The sequence below is a fragment of the Podospora anserina genome, chromosome 6 (genome assembly GCF_000226545.1).
Source record: "Podospora anserina S mat+ genomic DNA chromosome 6, supercontig 2".
NCBI classification, from domain to species: Eukaryota; Fungi; Ascomycota; class Sordariomycetes; order Sordariales; family Podosporaceae; genus Podospora; species Podospora anserina.
Window position 1 is genome coordinate 966,061 of NW_001914857.1, and position 21,057 is coordinate 987,117.

The 21,057-nt window shown below is 50.8% G+C and overlaps 5 protein-coding genes across 5 annotated transcripts, besides 5 other annotated features; 2 read left to right on the forward strand and 3 right to left on the reverse strand.

The window, feature by feature from the left end:
• Positions 1-307: 307 nt before the first annotated feature.
• Positions 308-5,170, forward strand: PODANS_6_6150 (uncharacterized protein; the record flags this gene model as incomplete). The annotated part of the gene is made up of 4 exons (XM_001910080.1): positions 308-746; positions 803-1,872; positions 1,923-3,494; positions 3,545-5,170. 4 exons carry the CDS (start codon positions 308-310, stop codon positions 5,168-5,170), a joined length of 4,707 nt encoding a protein of 1,568 aa, XP_001910115.1.
• Positions 5,171-5,738: 568 nt separating this feature from the next.
• Positions 5,739-5,826: a sequence feature (rRNA 5S).
• Positions 5,827-5,931: 105 nt separating this feature from the next.
• On the reverse strand, positions 5,932-7,956 carry PODANS_6_6160 (uncharacterized protein; the record flags this gene model as incomplete). Its single annotated transcript, XM_001910081.1, has 1 exon — positions 5,932-7,956. One exon carries the CDS (start codon positions 7,954-7,956, stop codon positions 5,932-5,934), a length of 2,025 nt encoding a protein of 674 aa, XP_001910116.1.
• A 950-nt stretch (positions 7,957-8,906) lies between these two features.
• Positions 8,907-9,031: a sequence feature (rRNA 5S).
• Positions 9,032-10,445: 1,414 nt separating this feature from the next.
• PODANS_6_6170 (uncharacterized protein) lies at positions 10,446-13,945 on the reverse strand (the record flags this gene model as incomplete). The annotated part of the gene is made up of 3 exons (XM_001910082.1): positions 10,446-12,358; positions 12,468-13,298; positions 13,366-13,945. The coding sequence occupies 3 exons, from the start codon at positions 13,943-13,945 to the stop codon at positions 10,446-10,448; spliced, it is 3,324 nt and encodes a 1,107-aa protein (XP_001910117.1).
• Positions 13,946-14,561: 616 nt separating this feature from the next.
• On the reverse strand, positions 14,562-16,614 carry PODANS_6_6180 (uncharacterized protein; the record flags this gene model as incomplete). Its single annotated transcript, XM_001910083.1, has 3 exons — positions 14,562-15,836; positions 15,884-16,492; positions 16,546-16,614. 3 exons carry the CDS (start codon positions 16,612-16,614, stop codon positions 14,562-14,564), a joined length of 1,953 nt encoding a protein of 650 aa, XP_001910118.1.
• A 598-nt stretch (positions 16,615-17,212) lies between these two features.
• PODANS_6_6190 (uncharacterized protein) lies at positions 17,213-18,586 on the forward strand (the record flags this gene model as incomplete). Its single annotated transcript, XM_001910084.1, has 3 exons — positions 17,213-17,428; positions 17,503-18,085; positions 18,138-18,586. The coding sequence occupies 3 exons, from the start codon at positions 17,213-17,215 to the stop codon at positions 18,584-18,586; spliced, it is 1,248 nt and encodes a 415-aa protein (XP_001910119.1).
• An 869-nt stretch (positions 18,587-19,455) lies between these two features.
• Positions 19,456-19,611: a long terminal repeat (leptodactylodon).
• A 32-nt stretch (positions 19,612-19,643) lies between these two features.
• Positions 19,644-20,003: a long terminal repeat (LTR grenouille).
• Positions 20,004-21,057: a repeat region (transposon grenouille copie 4).

Below are 21,057 nucleotides of genomic sequence, written 5' to 3' on the forward strand. Positions count from 1 at the left end.
CAATTTTATTAGATTTCTTTTGGCTGCTCCGGGAAGTCGCAACTGATCAGAAACACCTGCTCCGATCGCACCTTCTTCTTCAGTGGGAAAGCTCCCTTCTTGCGCCTTCTGCCTACAGAGCAATTTTAACCCATCAATATCTGCCAACACTACCGGCTCTCATCAAACACTCTCCCAAAACTTTCACCGAACACTCTCACAGCCCGTATCTTTTCTCACTCCTACCCTATCTACCCAACTGCGCCACCGTGCTTTTCTCGCAACAAACTCGACTACCTTACCCATCCTTCTCACAACGCTGCCGAAGATGTCTCCGGGTGTGCTGCTATCACCGCCGGGCAGCCTAGTTGAGGGCGACCTATTGAGTCTGTATGGTTCAACCCCACACACTGCAAGTCAAACCTCGCCAGATGCCAGCAGTGAGGCGAATGACGATGTTGACACCGACGGAGACGAGGACGATGGCGGTGGTGGAGGCAAGATATTCGAGGTCAACGATCCGCCAGGGCCGCGCAAGATGTCCGAGAAGAAGAGAGCAGACAATGCAAAGTTCGACATTTGGCTAGAGGAGAACCAGCAGAACCTGTCCAAAGGAGCTGGGAAGCTGGTGTTGGATGAGGAGAGGTCTGCCAACTGGCTGATGCGCGAGTTCGAGAACAAAAAGATCATCACGAGCCCGCGAGATTACCAGCTGGAGCTTTTTGAGCGGGCCAAGACCCAAAACACAATCGCAGTGCTGGACACCGGTATGTCTATCACTTGAACACTCCTTGGAACTCACATGGGCTAACTTCTGTTACAGGATCGGGAAAAACGCTCATTGCCGCCTTGCTTCTGAGATGGACGATACAAAACGAGCTCGAGAACCGATTCCAAGGCCAACCGAAGCGCATTGCCTTCTTTCTCGTGGACAAAGTAGCTCTCGTCTTTCAGCAGCATGCAGTCCTGACGTGCAACCTGGACTACTCGGTAGCCAAGTTTTGCGGACAGATGCTCGATCGATCGTCAGCGGAGTTTTGGGAAACCACATTCCAGGAGAATATGGCCATCGTCTGCACCTCGGAGATTCTCTACCAATGCCTCCACCATTCATACATCCGCATGGACCAGATCAATCTCTTGATATTTGATGAGTGCCATCATACCAAGAAAAACCACCCCTATGCCCGGATCATCAAAGACTTCTACATCCAAAATGAGGACAATGAAGCACGGCCGCGCATCTTGGGAATGACCGCCTCTCCTGTTGATGCCCAGATTGATCCAAGAATTGCTGCCGCTGAGCTCGAGGGTTTGCTTCACAGCCAGATCGCCACAGTTTCTGACCCAACCATCATTCAACATACCATCAGTTGTCCAAAAGAGGAGATAGTTCTGGAGTACGACAGAAGGCCTCGGCAGTGGACGACCCCTCTTCACCAGTCCATCAAGGCTCTGGTTGGGAACCATGATTACTTCACAAAGGCGTTTGTTTTCACCTCACAAGCAACAGCTGAACTGGGGCCATGGTGCGCTGACCGGTACTGGCAACTCTTCTTCAACCAAGAGGACATTGCCAAACTCGAGACCCAAGCGGAGCGAAGTCTGCTTCGCCAAGGAGCCTTCAGCCAACTCATGGGTCTTGACAAGAACAGGGTGCGGGAGGCTCACGAGCTTGTGAAAAATCATGAATTTGAACAGCCTATTCTGGACACTCGGCTATTCTCCTCCAAGGTCATCGAGCTCTGGAAGACTCTTCATGATCAGTTCAGCAGTCAGGATCTTGTGAGACGATGCATCGTCTTTGTGAAGCAGAGAAACACAGCAAACATTCTCGTTGACCTCCTCAAACAGCCGGAACTCAAAATTCCTGGTCTTGAGCCAGGTATTCTTGTAAGTTGACCCCTCTAGAAAATATCAATTTCTCTAACTCTAGTGAACAGATTGGCGGCGGGAGAAATGATTCCAGCTGGGAGAGCTCCAAGACTAGCTACCGCGATCAGGTCCTGACCATCATCAAGTTCAAGAAAGGAGAGCTCAACTGCATCTTTGCCACCTCGGTCGCGGAAGAGGGCCTTGATATTCCTGATTGCAACATCATCATCAGGTTCGACTTGTATGACACGTTGATTCAGTACATCCAATCTCGTGGGCGCGCTCGTCAAGAAAAGTCGACCTACATCCACATGATTGAGAGAGGGAACTCAGAGCAATTGCAAAAGATGAAACAGCTCAAGCAGAGCGAAGACGGACTCAGGAAGTTTTGCGAGGCGATGCCGGACACGCGAAAGCTGACCGGAAACAACTTCAAAATGGACTACTTTCTGAGGAAAGAGAAAGGCCAACGACAGTACACTGTTCCGGAGACTGGGGCAAAGTTGAACTACAAGCAGAGTCTCATCTGTCTTGCCAACTTTGTGTCATCACTCCCACACCCGCCAGAAACGAACCTAACACCGGAATACACGGTCAATACCACCGAGGGCGGGTTTCAGTGTGAAGTCATCTTACCGGCTATATCTCCGATCAGATCTGCCATCGGAAAAGTGCACGGCAGCAAGGCAGTAGCCAAGTGTTCAGCGGCCTTTGAGATGTGTCTTCAGCTTGTTCGGGGCAACTATTTGGACACTCACCTTCGACCAACTCTTACCAAGCAGCTCCCCGCCATGCGTAATGCCCGTCTTGCCATCAGTTCCAAGAAGAAGGAAGAGTATGGCATGCGCATGAAGCCGGAGGTCTGGTCAACTCTCGGCGAGCCCACCGAGCTCTTTGCAACGGCCCTGACTTTGGAAAGTCCAGAGTCACTTGGCAGACCGTCATTACCACTGTTGCTGCTCACACGAAGACGGATTCCTCAAGTTGCTTCGTTCCCGATCTATTTTGGAAAGTCTCGTTCCTCAATCGTCAATTTCGTACTGGCAGATGAACCCATTGAGGTGGATGAAGCGGAGCTAACCAGCTTGACCGCCTTCACTCTCTCGATATTCAAGGATGTTTTCAGCAAGGAGTACGAGGCGACATTTTACGACTTGCCTTACTTTCTGGCTCCGACTTGCAAAGACCACTCCTCCGACTTTTCCGCGCCGGCATCAGACGAGCTTATCGATTGGGACACCGTCAAATACGTCCAAGAAAATAACATCGTTACTTACAACTTTGACGAACCGGATGACTTCTTCGAGCACAAATACGTGTGGGACCCCTGGGATGGTGCTCGCAAATTCTACCTTCGTGGACGCCGTCACGATATGAAACCTACGGACCCTGTGCCCGAAGGCATTGTCGCCCCCGGCCACAGGGCTTGGAGGACGACGTGTGACGCGCATGACATTCTGAACTACAGCAACAGTCTGTGGTCCAAGTCCCGAGCCAAGTTCAAGAGCCGGGGCGACCAAGCAGTGGTGGAGGCTGAACTATTGTCCACCCAGCGTAACCTTTTGGATGACAGTCTGGAGGGCGAAAACTTGGAACCAAAGCAGTGCTTCTTGGTTTTAGAACCATTAAAGATCTCACCAGTAAGGTACCCATTTTCTGAGTCGGATATTGCAACGCTAACAGACTGCAGCTTCCAGTTCAGGTTGTGGCTATGGCCTACAACTTTCCTGTCATCATTCACCGTGTCGATTCCAACTTGGTTGCCTTGGATGCGTGTAACATGCTGGGATTGAATATCAGGCCAGACTTGGCGCTTGAAGCCTTCACCAAGGACAGCGACAACACTGATGAACAGGATGTTGAGCAGGTGAATTTCCAGCGCGGCATGGGCAACAATTACGAGAGACTGGAGTTTTTGGGAGATGCTTTCCTCAAAATGGCCACCACAATTGCCATCTACACCCTCATCCCTGACAAGGACGAGTTTGAGTACCACGTCGAGCGCATGGTCTTGATTTGCAACCGGAACCTCTTCAACAACGCACTTGAGGTCAAGCTAGAAGAGTACATTCGATCCATGGCTTTCAACCGCCGCACTTGGTACCCAGAGGGCTTAACTCTCAAGCGCGGCAAACGAAAGGACATCAGGAAGAAGCATGTCTTGGCCGACAAGTCTATTGCCGATGTCTGCGAGGCCATCATCGGCGCCGCCTACCTTACTGCACAGGAAGCTGGCAACTTTGACATGGCCATTCAAGCAGTGACGAGAATGGTGAATGACAAGAACCATACGATGCAGACATGGTCTGACTACTACGCAGTGTACAAGAAACCTGCATGGCAGACTATGCCAACAAACAGCGTGCAGGAAGACATGGCCGAAAAGTTTCACAAGAGGATGGGTTATCGATTTCAATATCCCCGTCTGCTGAGGAGCGCGTTCCAGCACCCGACTTACCCAACCTCGTGGGAGAAGCTTCCCAGCTACCAACGTCTTGAGTTCCTTGGCGACGCTTTGTTGGACATGGCATGCATTGACCATCTCTTCCATCGCTTCCCAGGGGCCGACCCCCAGTGGCTGACCGAACACAAGATGGCCATGGTCTCCAACCAGTTCTTGGGCTGTCTCGCAGTCTACATTGGCTTCCACCGATCTCTCCAGCACAGCTCGCCTGCGGTCCAGTCCGAAATCGCGTCGTACGTCACAGAAATTGAGGAGGCCCTTGCCGCTGCGAAAGCCGCTGCCGTACAAGAAGGCAAGTCAGAGTCCAATTTTGCGAGAGACTTTTGGGTGGACTGCTCCCGCCCTCCGAAGTGCCTTCCAGATACGATCGAAGCTTACGTCGGCGCCATATTCGTCGACTCCTCTTACGACTACCAAACCGTCCAGGATTTCTTTGACAAGCACATCCAGTTCTGGTTTGAGGACATGAGGCTGTATGACACGTTTGCCAATAAACACCCCGTGACATTTCTGGGTCATGAGATGCAGCATCGGTTTCGGTGCCAGGAGTGGCGGTTGCTGACGAGGGAGATTATGGTTGATAAAGATGAGGAGGGGGGTATGATGGGGGAAAAGCAGGTTGTTTGTGCGGTGATGGTGCATGGGCAGAAGCTGGCGCATGCGGTGGCTCAGAGTGCGAGGTATTCCAAGATTGGGGCGGCGAAGAAGGCGCTGAGGGAGTTGGAGGGATTGGACCAGGGGGAGTTTAGACGGAGGGTGGGGTGTGATTGTAAGGTGGTAGGGGAGGTGGAGGGGAAGGATGGGGAGAAGGGAGAAGAGGTTGAGATTGAGGTGTATGGGGATGCTATTTGATGGTAGGTAGGGATGGTATTTGATTTGGGAATTTGGAAGGGTGGAGATGAGAGGGATTTGGTAGAGGTTGTGTAGATAGGCGGATGGAGGGGTTAAGCAAAAGCGGTGCGTTTGACAAGAATGAGAAGCGAACTTTCTCTGATTGTGTTTTGTCACTTGTGATATGTCATGTTGAAGTAAATTGCAAAAAATGAGTGAGTCTGTCTTGATGTAAATAAATGTGTGTGGTGTCTGTGGTGTCTAGTGGGATTTCAGGAAAAAGGGAGAAGTAAACAGACGTGTGCGCTTGTCTGGGCAACATAGTCAGTTACATAAGCAGCAAAGATGTCTTGGCAATATCAAAAACTTTCTCGAACAACATCTTCAACATCATACTGACCCAATCGCACTCTTGCTTTTCTTCTCGCCCACTTTAAATGCAACGCTTTCTAGTTACTTACCTCCACTTTACTACGCTGCTTGAGCGTTGAAAAGTTTGGAGACAGGATATGGCGGTGTGTAACTCATCATGAAGCCCTCTTTGTAGCGTTGTTATGGTCGATATAATATCATTTTCGGGAGGTAGTGGTCACATACGACCATAACCAACTGAAAGCTCGGGATCCCGTCCGCTCTCCCCTAGATAAGCAGTTGAGTGCCGAACTAGTACTCAGGTGGGTGACCACTGGGGAATCCTCGGTGTTGTATGTTATATATTTTTTTTGGATACTTAAGAATTTCTTTTTGTTCACCCAACCTCTCTGTCCAAAACACAGCATGAATCAGACAAGAAAGAAGGTCTCAGCCTTTGTTTCATCCCACGCTTCTCCATCCATGACCCCATCACAGTAGCCATCACCAAGAAACTCAAAATGTCCCTCGCGTGCCGTCGGTCGAACAAGGTACACGATCGGTGCCCCAGAAAAAATGACGACAATGTCTCCAGCTCGCGTGGAAAGTGGTCCGAGGCCAACATGCCCTCTCTCCGTGAGAAATGGCCTCTTGTTGGCTGTCCTTCCCAGACACGTAAAGTACACACTTCCCGGGCGGAGCTCCTCGTGCCTAGCTGCAGTCTTTGAATCCCATTGAGACGGGGAGGCGGACTCAAACAGCTCGCATGATTCTAGACAGTAGGCATACATCTCGGCTGACTGCGCAGTGGTGGCGCGGGCTAGGCCGTTTGGGGAGATCTCGCAGTCTGCAACGGGAACTCGCCAGAATGCCTCCGTCCGGCGTGGCTCGGAGGGATAAATATTCTGTTCTTTGACAGCAGATCGATCGCAAAGGGCTTGGACTTGTCGGAGGAAGGTGAGGTAGGAGGAGTTATTGCTTATGTCCCACTCGGTTTGTGTCCAAGGGTCGGATGTGTCCTCGACGATATCGATTCGACAACCGCGCAGGCCGATGATGGCCGGGTTATCCATTTGGATAACTGCGGGTTTTGAGCTTCCAGACGCGGTAAACATGGGGGGAAGACGGCCTAGCGACCTGTTGCTGTAGTGGAAATATGGAGTTGCCAGGCCGGGTCTCCATTCAGGTACCCAGGAGGGAAGGGTGTGCTGCTTGGGAAACTGGGAAAAGGACAGTATCTGCACTTCTCCGCGAAGTATGATAGCCCGAGCGGTAGCCAGTAGGACCTCCTCGAATTTACGCCTCTGATAATTTGGCTTTAATCCCAACCGTTCCAGCTTCTCTCGATCGACCGCCACGCCGAGCAACGCGTAGATTCTATCTCGCAGATCGGTAGCCTCCATCCTCTGGTCACTTGAAGTCTTGACCAGGAGATCAAACAGATAATCTCCAGCACCCGGACCTGGTGGGGGGCTTTCGTTTTTACCCAGAAGACCTCGTTTCACCGCATTATCATGATCCTGTCTCCGTTTCCTGATCGTGAACAACGTGTCAAACGCTGGATTCCACAGCTTATCCGAAACCTCAAAGTCCTCCTCTGTCAAGTCACCCGGCCAGATCCGGCTTCTGCAGTGAGAATACATGTTCAGCACCCACGCCGGATACTGCGCCTGTATGACCTTCAGTCCACAAACAAACACCGTGTTTGCCGCAAGGGCAAACTCCTGAATCACCCAAACGCGACGAAACCACGGCCGGGAAAACATGACCGTCATCCCCTTCAGGTAGGGCTTCATTCGCGGCGCCGCCCAGTCCATGTACCTCTGAATTCGCTGGGTAACTGGATCGTCCGGAGTCCGATTGTTCACATGGTCGATAAGAGTGTGGATGGCACTCAGGTTGGAGGAGAAGTAGCTGGCTAGATTGACTTCTTGTTCACATTTCCTGCCGACTTCTTCCCACATTTCCATCACCTCGTTTGACCCATTTTCTGCCGGCCCCAGCCACACACGCACCTGCTCGGCGGATGAGTAGATCCTGTGCATTATCCCGACCTGCTTCGACTTTTCATCCCAGGCGTTTTCGGCTTGGCTGATACAGATTTGGTCGATCCAGAGCGTGGCTACTTTCCCTGAGGCGAGTTGGCGAAGATGGCGGAGGGCAGTGTCGAGGGAGGTGGTGATGGGGAGTTGCTGGGATGGTGAGTCGGGGTTGTTATGATGATGAACTTGGAGATAGTGACGCTCGTTGTTTGGAGGACCCCATGTGTAGGAGATGGCGTGGTAAGGGGTGGGTTGGTCGATGGGGCAGACAGAGATGGAGCAGTGGAGGGGAGATGAAAAGGCATCACCGGGGACTAGAGGTGAAGGAGGGTGGAGGTGGAGGAGGCGGATGTAGTAGGAGGGATTGGGCAGGGGGACATTCTGGTAGGTGAAGTCGGATGTCATGCTTGACATGTATCGCAACGGAACCCGGTTTGTTTCGTACTTCTTTGGAGGAGGACGTGAGCACATTCAGACTCAGCTTATCGGTAGTAAGTAAAATATTTGACATCGAAGAGCTTCTCTCCAGGTTATATGTATATTGTTGTAGTTTTGAGCACCATGCCACTGATTTTCTAGAAAAATCACGCCAACGCCCATGACTGGATCGGATGTTATCCGAGAAGCCAGCCACAACACATCTGATTGGTTCCAATCACTAACAGTGCCCCTTTCGCGGAGAATTGGTGCCTTAATCCCTTTGGGTTCTTGCTCCATTCATATTTCGCTATGCCTTTGGATCCCACCGCATTTCCCATACAGGATTACAAAACAACAAGTCAACTTTCACAGACATAACGAAGTAAATAAACCTAGATGCCCCTCATAGCAACAAGGGAACGTCGCTGTTCGACTTCAAAAGCTTCTAGCAACAGAGAATCCCCTCCCGCAAACCAGCTGACAGAGACTGTGTGAGTTTTGGTGCGAATATCTCAGAGAAGAAGGCAGAGTTGAAACAGACGAGTCAGAAAATAAGGCTGTAGGCAGAATCCCATAAATGATATTCAATAAGCTCATAAAGTAAGACATACAAGAAAACCTTATGTATGATACGGGCGCACAATATCGAGAGTATTCCGGGGTGGCAAGTTTGGAACACTCACAAATCTCATCTCACATAACATACCTCTCTCACACCCTTTAACACCCAGCTTCGCCGTGACACCTCAGTTAACCCTTTCTCTCATCAATCCTCCTTCGTGACCACCAACTTACTCACCCCTCCCTGTACATAGAATACTGCTCCATCTGCTGCAGCTTTAGGGTAGGTATATGTCCTCTCCAAGCCCTCTTTCCCTCTCTGACAGGCAGGGCTTTGCTCGGGGGTGCCCAGATTTGCCAGTGGGGTTCAAAAATTCATTCGGCAAAAACATACAACACCGAGGATTCCCCAGTGGTCACCCACCTGAGTACTAGTTCGGCACTCAACTGCTTATCTAGGGGAGAGCGGACGGGATCCCGAGCTTTCAGTTGGTTATGGTCGTATGTGGTAGTTGATGCAGGAAATGGAGGTTGTGTTTGGTGGTGGTGGCGAAGATAGAAATGGAGGCTACGGCAGAAGATCAGGGGCTTGGGAGGCGATGGATGGGGCGCTTGATCAGCTTCTAAGGGGGACTTGGAGGTGATACGAGATAAAAAGGTCCTTTTTAAGGAGTAAGAAGCTGCCCTATGTCTTTGTGGGTTTTGGTTGACAGAGCAAGGTTTTGTCCTTTCGTTCAGAACGACGTTATCAGAGATTGTCTTTGAGATGAGGATGATGAACTTTAGGGCAATTGCGTCTACAACAATGGATATTGCAGTGAGTCCAGGCCGCGATCTCTGCTGTTGTGCTTTGATGGCAATACTGAATTGTACTCGATCTGACCAACATCCTCGAGCTCGGGGAGAGAGGTAGGACAACCATGTTTCCATGCAGTACCGTGGCGGCTTACTACCTATTTTCTGCCTTCCCTTTTGAGAGTTTTAGCTTGGGCATTCTTCATCTGAGGCTAATGCTACCAGGAGTGGCAGTTGTGTCTGTGGTCCATGAGCATTTTAATTCCTAGAAGATCCTCACTACGTCTCGAACACAGCCCTTGGCAATCCGAACTAGAACCGCAATCTCAAACCAAATACCAATGCTGTCTGTTTGCCTTGGATGCTTCAATCACTCCAAAACCACCCGCGAACCAATATTTTTCTTGTTGCCTGGTTGCTCAGTTTCACCGGACTGTGTCAACAATATCTTGGCATCACCTCCTGTCCGAACTTTAGGGGGGGGGGGGAAAGGAGGCTTGCGTAGCCTGGCCAGCTTGGGCCGCTGACAACCTCACGACGAGCATAATTTCGAATAGACAAGTTGGCAGAAGGCAGCCTATATTATAAATCTTTCATGAAGGAAGGTAAATAAAAGTCACTGGATCCGGGGAAAGGGGGACTCAAAAGTAGCACCACCCCATCAACTCACCTCTCATTACCTCCCCATTGCCTCCCATCCATCACCTCACAATCACGATTCCCAGCACCCACACACCTCCAAACCACAATCGAGTACCAAAGTAATGTAAGTCATCGTATTTACTCCGAGCTATAACAGCTACTCTATTCCCCTCGGCCGGGTATTCCGCTCTTGCAATAACACCATCTAAAATCTAACCGACCGCAACAGGCACTGCGATATCCGCAACAAGCAACGCAATGCCAAAGCCATTGTCCATAGTATAACGCACCGTATCCCATCCCTCTTCCCTCCTTCTCCCCCACACATCCCACAACCCCCCGCAAAAAAGCAAATACCATGTATTTGTGCGTCTCCCGCATCTATAAATTACATATATATAACCCCTTTCCCCATCCATTTCACCCCCTTTTCGTATTTGGAAATGTAGAATCAAGCCAGAAACCCATCCACACCATCAACCCCCCTACCCTGTAGGATTATTTCTCAACAAATCATACAACGCCTGCTCCCCCCCATCAATACTGCTATAAGTATGACTCGACAAATTCATCGACCGATGCTGCTGCCCATGACTTTGTCCCCCATGACCTCCCCCATGAGCATGACTCCCCCCACTTCCCGAGTAACCCCCGCTCCCACCAGCCGCCGCCGCAGTCGCAGAGCTGTACGCCGACGAGGCATTATTCCCACTCTGAAAACCATACCAATTCTGCTGCTGATTGTTACTCGTATGCTGCTGCGGTTGGTTAGAGTACGTATTATAACTCTGCTGTTGATGCTGCTGGGTTTGTTGTTGCGGTTGTTGGGTGTGCTGCTGTTGCTGCTGATGACGCTGTGCCTGCTGCTGGTGATGCTGCTGAGATTGCTGCGCATACGTCGCCGTTGAGCTCCTAGTCTGCATTGTTGGCGGCTGAGGACGCATGTTAAACCCCTGAACTGCCTGTGATTGTTGGGTGTAAGAGTTTTTGCTGGAAGCAGATTGATTGGCGTTGTAGTTGTGAGAGTTCCGGGTCTGAGAAGTCGAAGTAGTTCCCCATTGGGAAGCGCTGGGTGTGACATCTGCCGTTGTGGTGTAAGAGGAGGCTACATTCTGGGATACCGGTGTCGAATGACTGGTTGATGAGGTCATGTGGTTTGTTCGATTATAATTCTCGAGCGCCTTGTCAAAGTTGGAGAAGGAGGCCGTGTTCGTACTTGGCGCTGCCGGTGTGCTGGAATAGGGCTGGTAGCCTATGCGGTCATTAGACGAATCGGCTCTTGAAGCACTTGCGCTGGCAGTGTTCGAGTACTGGTTGTAGTTGTAGCCCTGTGTCGAGGTCGACGTCGAATCTGGCTGAGTTGTCTGTTGTGAGGACTGAGTAGCAGAGTAACCCGAGGTATTTGTCACTGACTGCGTCGGCTGAGGCTGGCGCGAGGCATTGTTCACAGGGGTCTGAGATCGGTTGCTCTGCCGACTCTTGGCCGGAGAAAGCTGTGCCGCCGACTGGTAGGGAGAAGTGTGTGCAGCTTGAGCAGGCTGTGTGGCCGCAGGACAGTTGGCACTGGTCCAAGCAGACGGTTGCTGTTGTCGCAGGTCGTCATAACCTTGGTAAACTGGAGCAGACCTCTTACTTCTATGCTGTCTTGGTGAAGTCCGAGTTGGCATTGCTGTAGCTGGAGCTGGAGCTGGAGCTGGAGCTGGAGCTGGAGCTGGAGCTGGAGCTGGAGCTGGAGCTGGAGCTGGAGCAGGAGCAGGAGCAGACCAAGCACTTATTTGGCTTGTCTGATTGCTGAGACTGGCGGTATGAGTGTTGCTGTGATGAGAGGGCTGGCTAGTTGGCAGGCTTCTTCTCGGCCTCGAGGGTGGTTCTACCACCCTCGTGTGCTGCGGCTGGGGCATTGTGTTGTGATTTTCCGGATACGTAAACTCAGGTATAGTCGGAGCAACAGGTTCTAGTACCGGAGGAGTGATATACTCCATTGGGGCAGGTTCCACAGGTGCCGAGGTTATGCTTGGCTGTGCTAGTTCTGTATGGGTTGTGGAAGTTTGAGGGAAGGTTAGCCCTGAAGAGTGGTGATATAACCCGTGAGCTTGAGAGAAGGTATCGGAGGGTGATTCGATTTGATGAGGGAAGTCATGAGCCACTGGTTCTGGCGCTTCTTCAATTGAGTCTGGCGAAAGCTCTTGGGAGGCTTGGTGGTCTTCGGCAGGCTCGGTGTGAAATCCAGGTGACCCTAAATCTTCAGGTTCATCGTCTGAAATAGCAACGGGGCCTGGCTCTGGTACACTTGGTGCAGCCAATGCCTCTGGGCCGACATTCGACTCCTTGCCCCGTATTCTGTGGGAATAGTGGCACACCCAACCTTTAGCGAGACAATTTTGACACACAGGTCGCGCTTTGTCGCACTATAACATGTGTTAGCCTCTCCGATTCTACTCGTTCTAGAACATGTCTTACCTTGGAGTCTTTGGGTGGCTTGTGAGTCCGGCAGTTGTCACACACACCACGTGGGGGTTTCTTGCCTTCCACCGCGCCGGAATAGACATGTGCAATAGGGGCAACAGGTGCAACAGCCTCTTCTGGCTGGAGCTCTGCCTCCGACTTCTTTTTCCGCGACCTCTTTTTGGGCGTCCTTGAGGCTGGCACCTGGACTGGAGGGCTTTGGGATGGTGTGCTTTGCTCTGAATTTGCCCCGTCCTTGGTAGGATGTACAATTCGCAGTCTCTCCGCGCCATACTTCACAAGCATAGCCAGCGAATCCTTCTGCAAATCTGGCGACTGATTTGCAAAAATGTTAAACTGCTCAGTCGACAAGGTCTGTGGGTCAATTCCAGCATCAGTAAGTAATTTGTTAGCAACATCCCGCCTTCTCTCCAGCTCGCCTGGTGGGAGGTTGAAGACCGGGGGCACCGGATCGGCGTAGTCTCCGTTCGGCTGAGCATTGTTAGCACCGTAGACTTCATTGTTGTAGAGCTGTCGCTCAGAAGGGTCGCCAACCGGACCAGCTGGGGCCGTAGAGTCCTTCTTCTTTCGCCGCTTCTTTGGCTGTGATGAATCCTCCACTGGAAGACCATCCTCTCCTACAGCTCTCTTCCTCGATCGTGATGTTTTTGTCTTGGTTTCCTTTGGCGCTCTCGGCTCTTTGCGTAGCCTTGGGGCTCTGGGTTCTTTCGGTTTATTTTCTGGTGTCTTTACGACAGGAGCAACTGGCGGAGGGGCAAGAAGCTCAATCAGTTGTCCAACAGTCTTGTGAAGCGGTGAGTGTTCGTACTTAACATCGATGGTCCGCGATGACTTAAGAAAGGATATCTTCAAGCACCCTCTGCAATCGAAAGCTGGTCGAGCTATAGAGTATTTTGTTAGCAGTTATGCATATGGTATCCATCTCAAAGAAAAACATACAAAGATGGATAGGATCCTGTCCACCCTTCTCGCTCCATTCACTAATAACGGTCTTGGCGGGGGTCTTCGCAGCTTGCCGACTCCATGACTGCCATGAGTCCTTGCAAATGTAGCTGAAAGCCCAGCCCTGATCGGTCCGTGCAACAGCCCGTACCACCCACCGACTCCCATCAATCTGACCTAGCGATGTGGTGATATGGCTAGCCACAAGCTTCTGAACCGCATTGTCGTCTGCCGGTTGATTGATGACAGCGTCACTAGCATTGACTCGACGCGCGGGTTGTCCATCACTGCCAATAACTGTAGGCCCAACACTGGCGCGCACCCCTTCTCCAAGCGATGGATCGATGCTTGACGCGTTCTCCGAAGCTTCGTTCTCGTTTTCATTGACGGGGATCTCGAAGACAGCATTCGACCGGATCTGGAATGTCTCTGCGATGAAGTCGGCGCGGGTTTCGGTTACATGCCCTTGAAGAGCAGCTCGCAGCTTGTCCTGGAGCTCAAAGATGGAACCACACATAGCTTTCGGTTGTTGTGCGCCGCCCAGGCTCAGACCCAGGCCGCCGAGCAGTGCGTCCATGTTGAAATTATCGCGAACTGATTGTTGTGCTCATCTGCGGGGTTGTAGTACTCGAACGAAGTCGAACAAAGGCGGGCGGAGAAGTCGGAGATATTGGATTACAGGCGTGATCGTTGGTGGCTGCCGTGACTGGGATTAGCCCCTGCCCTTGACTACCGAACTCGCGATGCGTCACGGTGGTGGGCAATCGCAGCAATTGACACAGAAGACGCGCGTGGCGGGCAGCTCGAAAATCAGGTGGGGTCTGTCGCTGTGTGCATACTTGGCTGCGGCTGGGAGCGGTATGGCCTTGCGTGTCGCAAATAAGTGTAAGTGTCAGCTGGAAATTGCCCAGTCCGGGAGAGGCAGCCGAATGGAAAATGCGGTTATTGGTCTTTACGAGAGTAGTAGAAGTAGGGTTAGGGTTCTCTTCGATATGTGGATTCCGACTCTCAAATGCTTTATGTACGAGAAGTATAGATAACAACATTCAACATCGAAAGTATAAAAGAGTGAAGTATTGTAGAGCCAAATAGTAAAGCCCAGTTGTACACGGCATGTGTAAGTCAAAGCGGTTCATTCCAATGCCGCGCTATTACTAATCCAAACAAACATGAGTACATGAGGCCAGCCTCCCTCACGCATGCTCCTCGATCCATTGCTCGAGTCTCTCCAACAAATCAACCTTCTTTCCAGTTGTGCTGATTCCTTTGCTTGTCAAGATATCCTTGAGTACAGCCACCGTGAGCTTCTTCAATGTGTCGTTCTCCCAGGCAGCTTTGAGCTCTGCGTTGCTCATTTGACCACCAGAACTAGCACTGCCTGCTGCGGTCTTTGGCCGCTTAGCCAGTCGTGGTCTTTCTTCCGCATCGTCTTCTTCGAGTTCGCGTTTAGTGGCTCGGAGTTGCATAAACTCTTTCGCCTTGTCCGCCAACTCTTGTTTCCACTCGGCCATATACGCACCTACCCGCTTGTCAATTTGCCGGTATTTTGGCACAGTCAAGTCATCCAGGGCATCTGGAACATCCTCTTCAAGCGCCATGGCCTGGAGAATCTTGTAGTGCCACTGCAAAGCAGGGTTTGGGTATTTAAGAGGGTTGTATGTGGCCTTGGGCAGTTGAAGGTTCTGAATGATTTCTCTCATCTTGTCTGTCAGCTCATCCGCAGGCTTGGTGGAGGTCTTGATTTCAACGCTTCTGATATCGTCTGCAAAGGGCAAGGGATAAAGCCAGAGCCCTGCAGGGAGATATGGTGCGGTTGAATCCTCGTCCTCGTCGTTGAGGCTTCCCGACGGAATGACAGCCACCATGACAGGATTGGCATTCTTTCGAGCAACGTACCATGCGATCCCGACCTTCTTGGAAGTCAATAGCTTCTGCCAAAGAGCCGAAAATACACGGGTTGAACCGACGTAACCGTCCTCGCTTGGGAAAATGAATGTTGACTTCTTGACTGAGGCCCACATTGGGATGTTGGCCAGTGGCTTGAAGCCGATGATGCGGAGAACTTTGGTGTCGAGTTCCTTCAAGGACTTTGCTTCCTCGGGGGTGAAGTAAATGTACTCGCCGCCAAACTTGTAGGCCTTTTTGATTTCGCTCTTTTCAACGGTTCTGGCCTCGGAATCAACCTTGGTAGTTTCAGATTGAGCTAGTTGGGCTTGTTCTCCACCAAGCCACACATAGCAGGTGCGGGCGGGCTTTTGCTGGTGGAGTGGCATGTAGCCCTTGACTGTGATCGTAAGACCTGGAGCAAGCTCAAAGGGCATCCTGGAGAAATAAGATCGCTTTGGTGTTTGTTTTGAGTTGATATTGGAGATCAAGGAGTTGAGAAGAGTCAGGCCATCGCCCGATCTTGATGTTTTGACTCCTTCAGGGTTGTCCCCTTCCTCGACCGAACTGCGGTAGACGATATCCTACACTTGTTAGGCCACAGACGGGTAAATGTGCCAGGATTACTTACATCGTAGAATTTTGAGAGGTCGAAGGGCTTCTTCGCCCGGCTGACAGGGAATAGTTCAATCGTCACACCAAGATCATAGAGATCCTTGGCACGAACAGCTGCCGATGACTTGGCCTGTTTGTCGTTCCCGTGTGGATTCTCATTGTCTGTGATGATGAACAGTCTTCGCGAGCCGAAGTTGGCAGCATTGGTCGTGAAAATCTGGTTGGCACAAAAGAGCACATTCGACATGAGTACCGGTTCCTTGGATGGAACGAGCACCTCATCGGCATCCTCTCCCTCCTCTACCAAATCTCTCAATTTCTTGACATCCTCCGCTCCTGGGACATCGAGCTCAGTGAAGAGGTAGCAGTGAGGATAGCCAGAGCCACTCCGACTACCAGTGTCGTCGCGGAATTTGGACTTTTCAGTCCCAAACAGCAGGATACCCATCATATCTTTTGGTTGGGCAATGATACGCTGTTGCATAAATTGATGGGCGCATTTCAGGGCGGCAACCACGGCGGAATCCTTATCGGACTTCTTGTCGTCGCTACTCGGAGGTGGCTGCAACATGGACGCGCTCACGTCAATGGCGAACAGTACGGCATCTTTTTGAGTTTTGTAGTCCTGACGTCTCGGTCAGCTTCAACTCTGATAATAATCATTGGACTTTCACCAACATTCTCATCCAACTCATCCTCCTCCTCTTCGCCCCCATAGCGGCGCTCCTCATCGTCTCCCCAGGCCATTCCGATAGGAAACAAACTCCTTTTAGTTGTTGAAGTGTTCCTGAGAAATTGAGTTTCCACACGCCGTCCAATTGATGAGAATTGAATATTTCGCAATTCAAGGGATAATTGACTCTCGCAACTCAACGGGCGAAATTGAATTATGTATGATGCAACCAGGTTGAGACGCGCTAGAACCAGGCAGGCGCGCGACTGCCTAAACGCCAAATCACGTGCCTCCTTGTCACGAACAAAGCAATTGAAGCGCTCTTATTGGCAGCTGCTGCACGGACCGATCTCCAACGTCATTGGAGAAGGCCAAGATCGCAAAAGTCGGCCGACAGCAATTGCTACCGAACCATTCGGGGCAAACATGCGGAGTAATAAGAAAGTGTCCAGAACATCTCTCAATTTACCCCGACATCGCCACCCAGACACTCTGTCCGAACTTTTTACACGAACAGTTCCAGAAGTCATCCGGTGACATATTTCAAAGCCTCACCTGTGTGTCTGACCCTCGATCGTCAACTTTCCACGCCAAACCATCCCGGGATTTCGGCTGTGTGATTCTTTTATAAAATCACAAGCCACACCCGGATTGCCTGACCCCGTCATAGCCATGGGCTTCCGACTCCCGGCCGCCGCTTTGCGCCCTCTGCGATCTTCAGTCCTCCTTAAGCCTGCTGCGCAACAAACACGATGGCTTGCCACACCGACACCGTTCCCAGTAACACAGAACATGACCAGCTCTCGGGGGCCGACAGCCATGGTCTTCCTGAATATGGGCGGCCCCTCCACAACGGATGAAGTTGGCGATTTCCTCAGTAGATTATTTGTGCGCCAATCCTACCAACGCTTTCCTATTCCTCGCCGGTGACAGGTTTGACTGACTGTGTTTTCGTCTGCCAGGCCGATGCTGATCTCATTCCTCTTGGCCGCCTGCAAAACTACCTCGGTCCCCTCATCTCGAAGCGTCGTACCCCCAAAATCCAGAAGCAATACGCTGCCATCGGTGGCGGTTCGCCCATTCGCAAATGGTCTGAGCTCCAATGCGCGGAGATGTGCAAGCTACTCGACCAGATCTCCCCTGAGACTGCCCCTCATAAGCCCTACGTCGCCTTCCGCTACGCCAACCCCCTGACCGAGCATATGTACCGGCAATTATTGGCGGATGGTTTTGGTAATGGAAAAGGAGGTCGCGCCGTTGCTTTTACACAATACCCACAGTATTCCTGCTCGACAACGGGAAGCAGTCTGAACGAGCTCTGGAAGTGGAGGCAGAGGCTGGAGGGTAAGGCCGGGCCGCTGGACGACGGGAGCGATGGGACTATCAAGTGGAGTGTGATTGATCGATGGCCGGTCCACCCTGGATTGGTCGAGGCTTTTGCGCAAAACATTGAGGCAAAGTTGCAGGAGTATCCTCCCGAGAGGAGGGACAAGGTTGTCTTGCTGTTTTCTGCGCACAGCTTGCCTATGACGGTCGTGAATAGGGGTATGTTACAGTCTTGTCTGGTTACGCAGCCGCAGTGCTAACATGCATCTAGGCGATCCCTATCCTGCCGAAGTTGGTGCGACAGTCCACGCTGTCATGCAGAGACTAGGCCATGTCAACCCTTACAGACTATGCTGGCAATCTCAGGTTGGCCCTCAGCCATGGCTCGGCCCGCAAACCCAGATGTCAGTTGAAGAGTACATTGCCAAGGATCAGAAGGACTTGGTCTTGATTCCCATTGCCTTCACCTCCGATCACATCGAGACTCTCTACGAGCTCGATGAGGAGGTGATTGGCGAGTCGGGCCACAAGGACACTGTCAAGCGTGTGGAGAGTTTGAACGACAGCCCTGTGTTTATCAAGGCTTTGGCTGACTTGGCCAAGACCCATCTGGACAGCGGGATTGCGACTTCACCACAGATGAGTTTGAGGTGTCCTGGCTGCAAGAGCGACAGATGTCACGAGTCGAAGAAGTTTTTTGCCGCACAGGAGCTGGCATAAACAGAATTCAGCAGAAAAATGTATCTTACTGTATAAGGTTGTAATTGCGAGTGTTTGTTATGACTTCTGCATACCTAGGGAATTGTGCAGGAGAGCTGGCAATGCATCCCACCGGCAGGTGCATTTGTCATCCGGACAATGCAGCACCCGACTGCCGATGAAGGATGCGGGATGGAAACCTGCCTCGTGCGTCATTGATTTAGAACGGCACTTGGAGGTACCACCAGTAGATTACAAAAGCTTCGTTATCTCTGTTGTTTTGTTGGTAGAATAAGTCTCCGAAGATGTCTTGCACTCGGACTTCGGGTAGTGTTATCGCTCTCCGACCCAGCCGGAAGGATTTGAACAAGCTATGGTTGAAGCTTTCACCAGCGACCAACCGTTGGAAATTCTATGATCTACAAGAGGCTTTGTTCATTGGGGGAGCTAAAAAGCTGGGATTTCCCTCTCCCCATACAAGCCACGGTTGTGGCTATTCCCTATCTAGTATAGTGTAATAATTTACTTATTAGATCTCGGTAGAAAGAACTATTTAAACTAAAATTTATAAATTGATTAGGTTATAATCATAAGTATATTATTAATTGTAACATTAGTTAGTTAAAAAAGCCAAAGATAAATGGAAATGGTAATATTAAAAATACTTAAGTGCTTTATAAAAGTTAAAAAAGAATTTTTTATCGGTTACTTTATATAATTTCGTTGATTTTTTATAAATTTAAAACATCTTTCTAAATAAACTTTTTAAAGTAAATTTAATAATATTGTTTTCAAAATTTTATTTTTATTTTATTATTCACTTTTTAACTTTTATACTTTAAATTTTTTTTACTATAATAAGTAGTTTTTTTTCGGTTAAATTAATAATATGTTAAAATACAGCTTTTGTTTGTGGATTCCACAGTGTATCTAAGCCCTGTAAAGTATAGGGCCTCAGAGGTAATACAATGGCTTGGATCAGTAGTGCTTAGGGATTACAGCTGCTGGAACGGAACTCGGCTTCCTGAAGCAACCCGAAGTCCCGGGATAACCAAGCGCTAAAGCTACCGCTCTATAATGGTTTGGGGTGCGGCCACAGGCCTGAGAGTATGAGTAAGGAAGCGGGGCTCTCAGAGGACTCAGGGGTTCAGGGGTCATGTATATAAGCGGTCTGCTTCGGACATTCTATTTTAGACAGGACATCGACTTTTATTCTTTGCTTCGTATTTTGTGCCTTGCACGCGTGCAGGCAATTCTGGCCCTCTGATCAGGCCAATCCGGTGCTTATTATGTGGCCTGCGAGCCCATAGTGTCTTTTCTTTGTCCTACGTGAAGTGCGGCCTGCGAGCGAGTCACTGTCACGCAGGTGTGTTCATTCTGAGACCTGTTGAGAGTATATTTGTGGTGTTGTGGTTGTTTTGTGTGTTTTCTCACCATTTCAAATGGAGGTCGTGCCCGGGTTGAGCAAAGCTCAGGGTCCAAACTGGACTCACAAGCCCTGGGTACTGGAGGAAGTGCGAAGCCACGAACGACAACAAGCACCGACAACTTCACTGAACCCCGCGAGGTTTAACGGAAACGATTCTTCTCCGTCTGATCGGATAAAGCTCTTTCATCATCGACCAAACTCTAAACTTTCTGCCCGCGAGTGGAGAGTCAAGTGTGTGGTCCGGATGGGACCGGGAAGTGAACTAAGAGCATTGGTTGAGACTAGCTCGTTAGTGGACCTTATCTCCGCGTCAACTATCAAAGTCCTCTCCTATCTTTGGTTAGGAGGAATCCTCCTGGTGTGTTGTTTAGCGATGGTGGACAATCGTGGGGATTTCCGGGTCAGTTTGACTCAGGACATCAGGAACCCAAAAGCAAGGAGACGAGGACACTTTCCCTCTGATCTGGGTAGATGTAACTCATGCCCACATACTGGAGTTGCAAGGGACAACCGTCTTCATATTTCCAACAACATACACAAGGAAAAAGCCATACCACCAACGCAAACGCAACAGCAATCATCGTGTATCGACATGTCCGACAATGTCCCACCCATCGCTTCGGCTAGCCTTCCCGGCGACAACCAGGGGTATCAAGCTCCTACGGCTCGTTCCGTGGTAGAAGTGGCCATTCCGGCGGCCAGGTCCCCGGAATCATCACCATTCGTCCTCTCCCCGGCTGCGAACCGCGCTCACCCTGAAGATGCTGAGACCCCTCGCCCCCTTTCTGATCAAGGTGGCCCGACTGCAAGGCCCAACGCTCCTGACGTGCCAGGTGGACCTCGTACCCACCCAAATCCTGCTGCTTGGAATCATACTGCGCCTCCCACTCGGCATGCCGGATATCCCGCTCCTCTTCCTGGGTTCGCGCATCAATTCCAGCAACCCGGATACCCATATCCCATAGGAGCTTACCCCGACTATCGCTACTTCCAGGGGTCCCCTACGTCTGATCATCCAACCCCCTATCCCATGGTGCCTATGTATTTTCCTCAGCGTGAATTC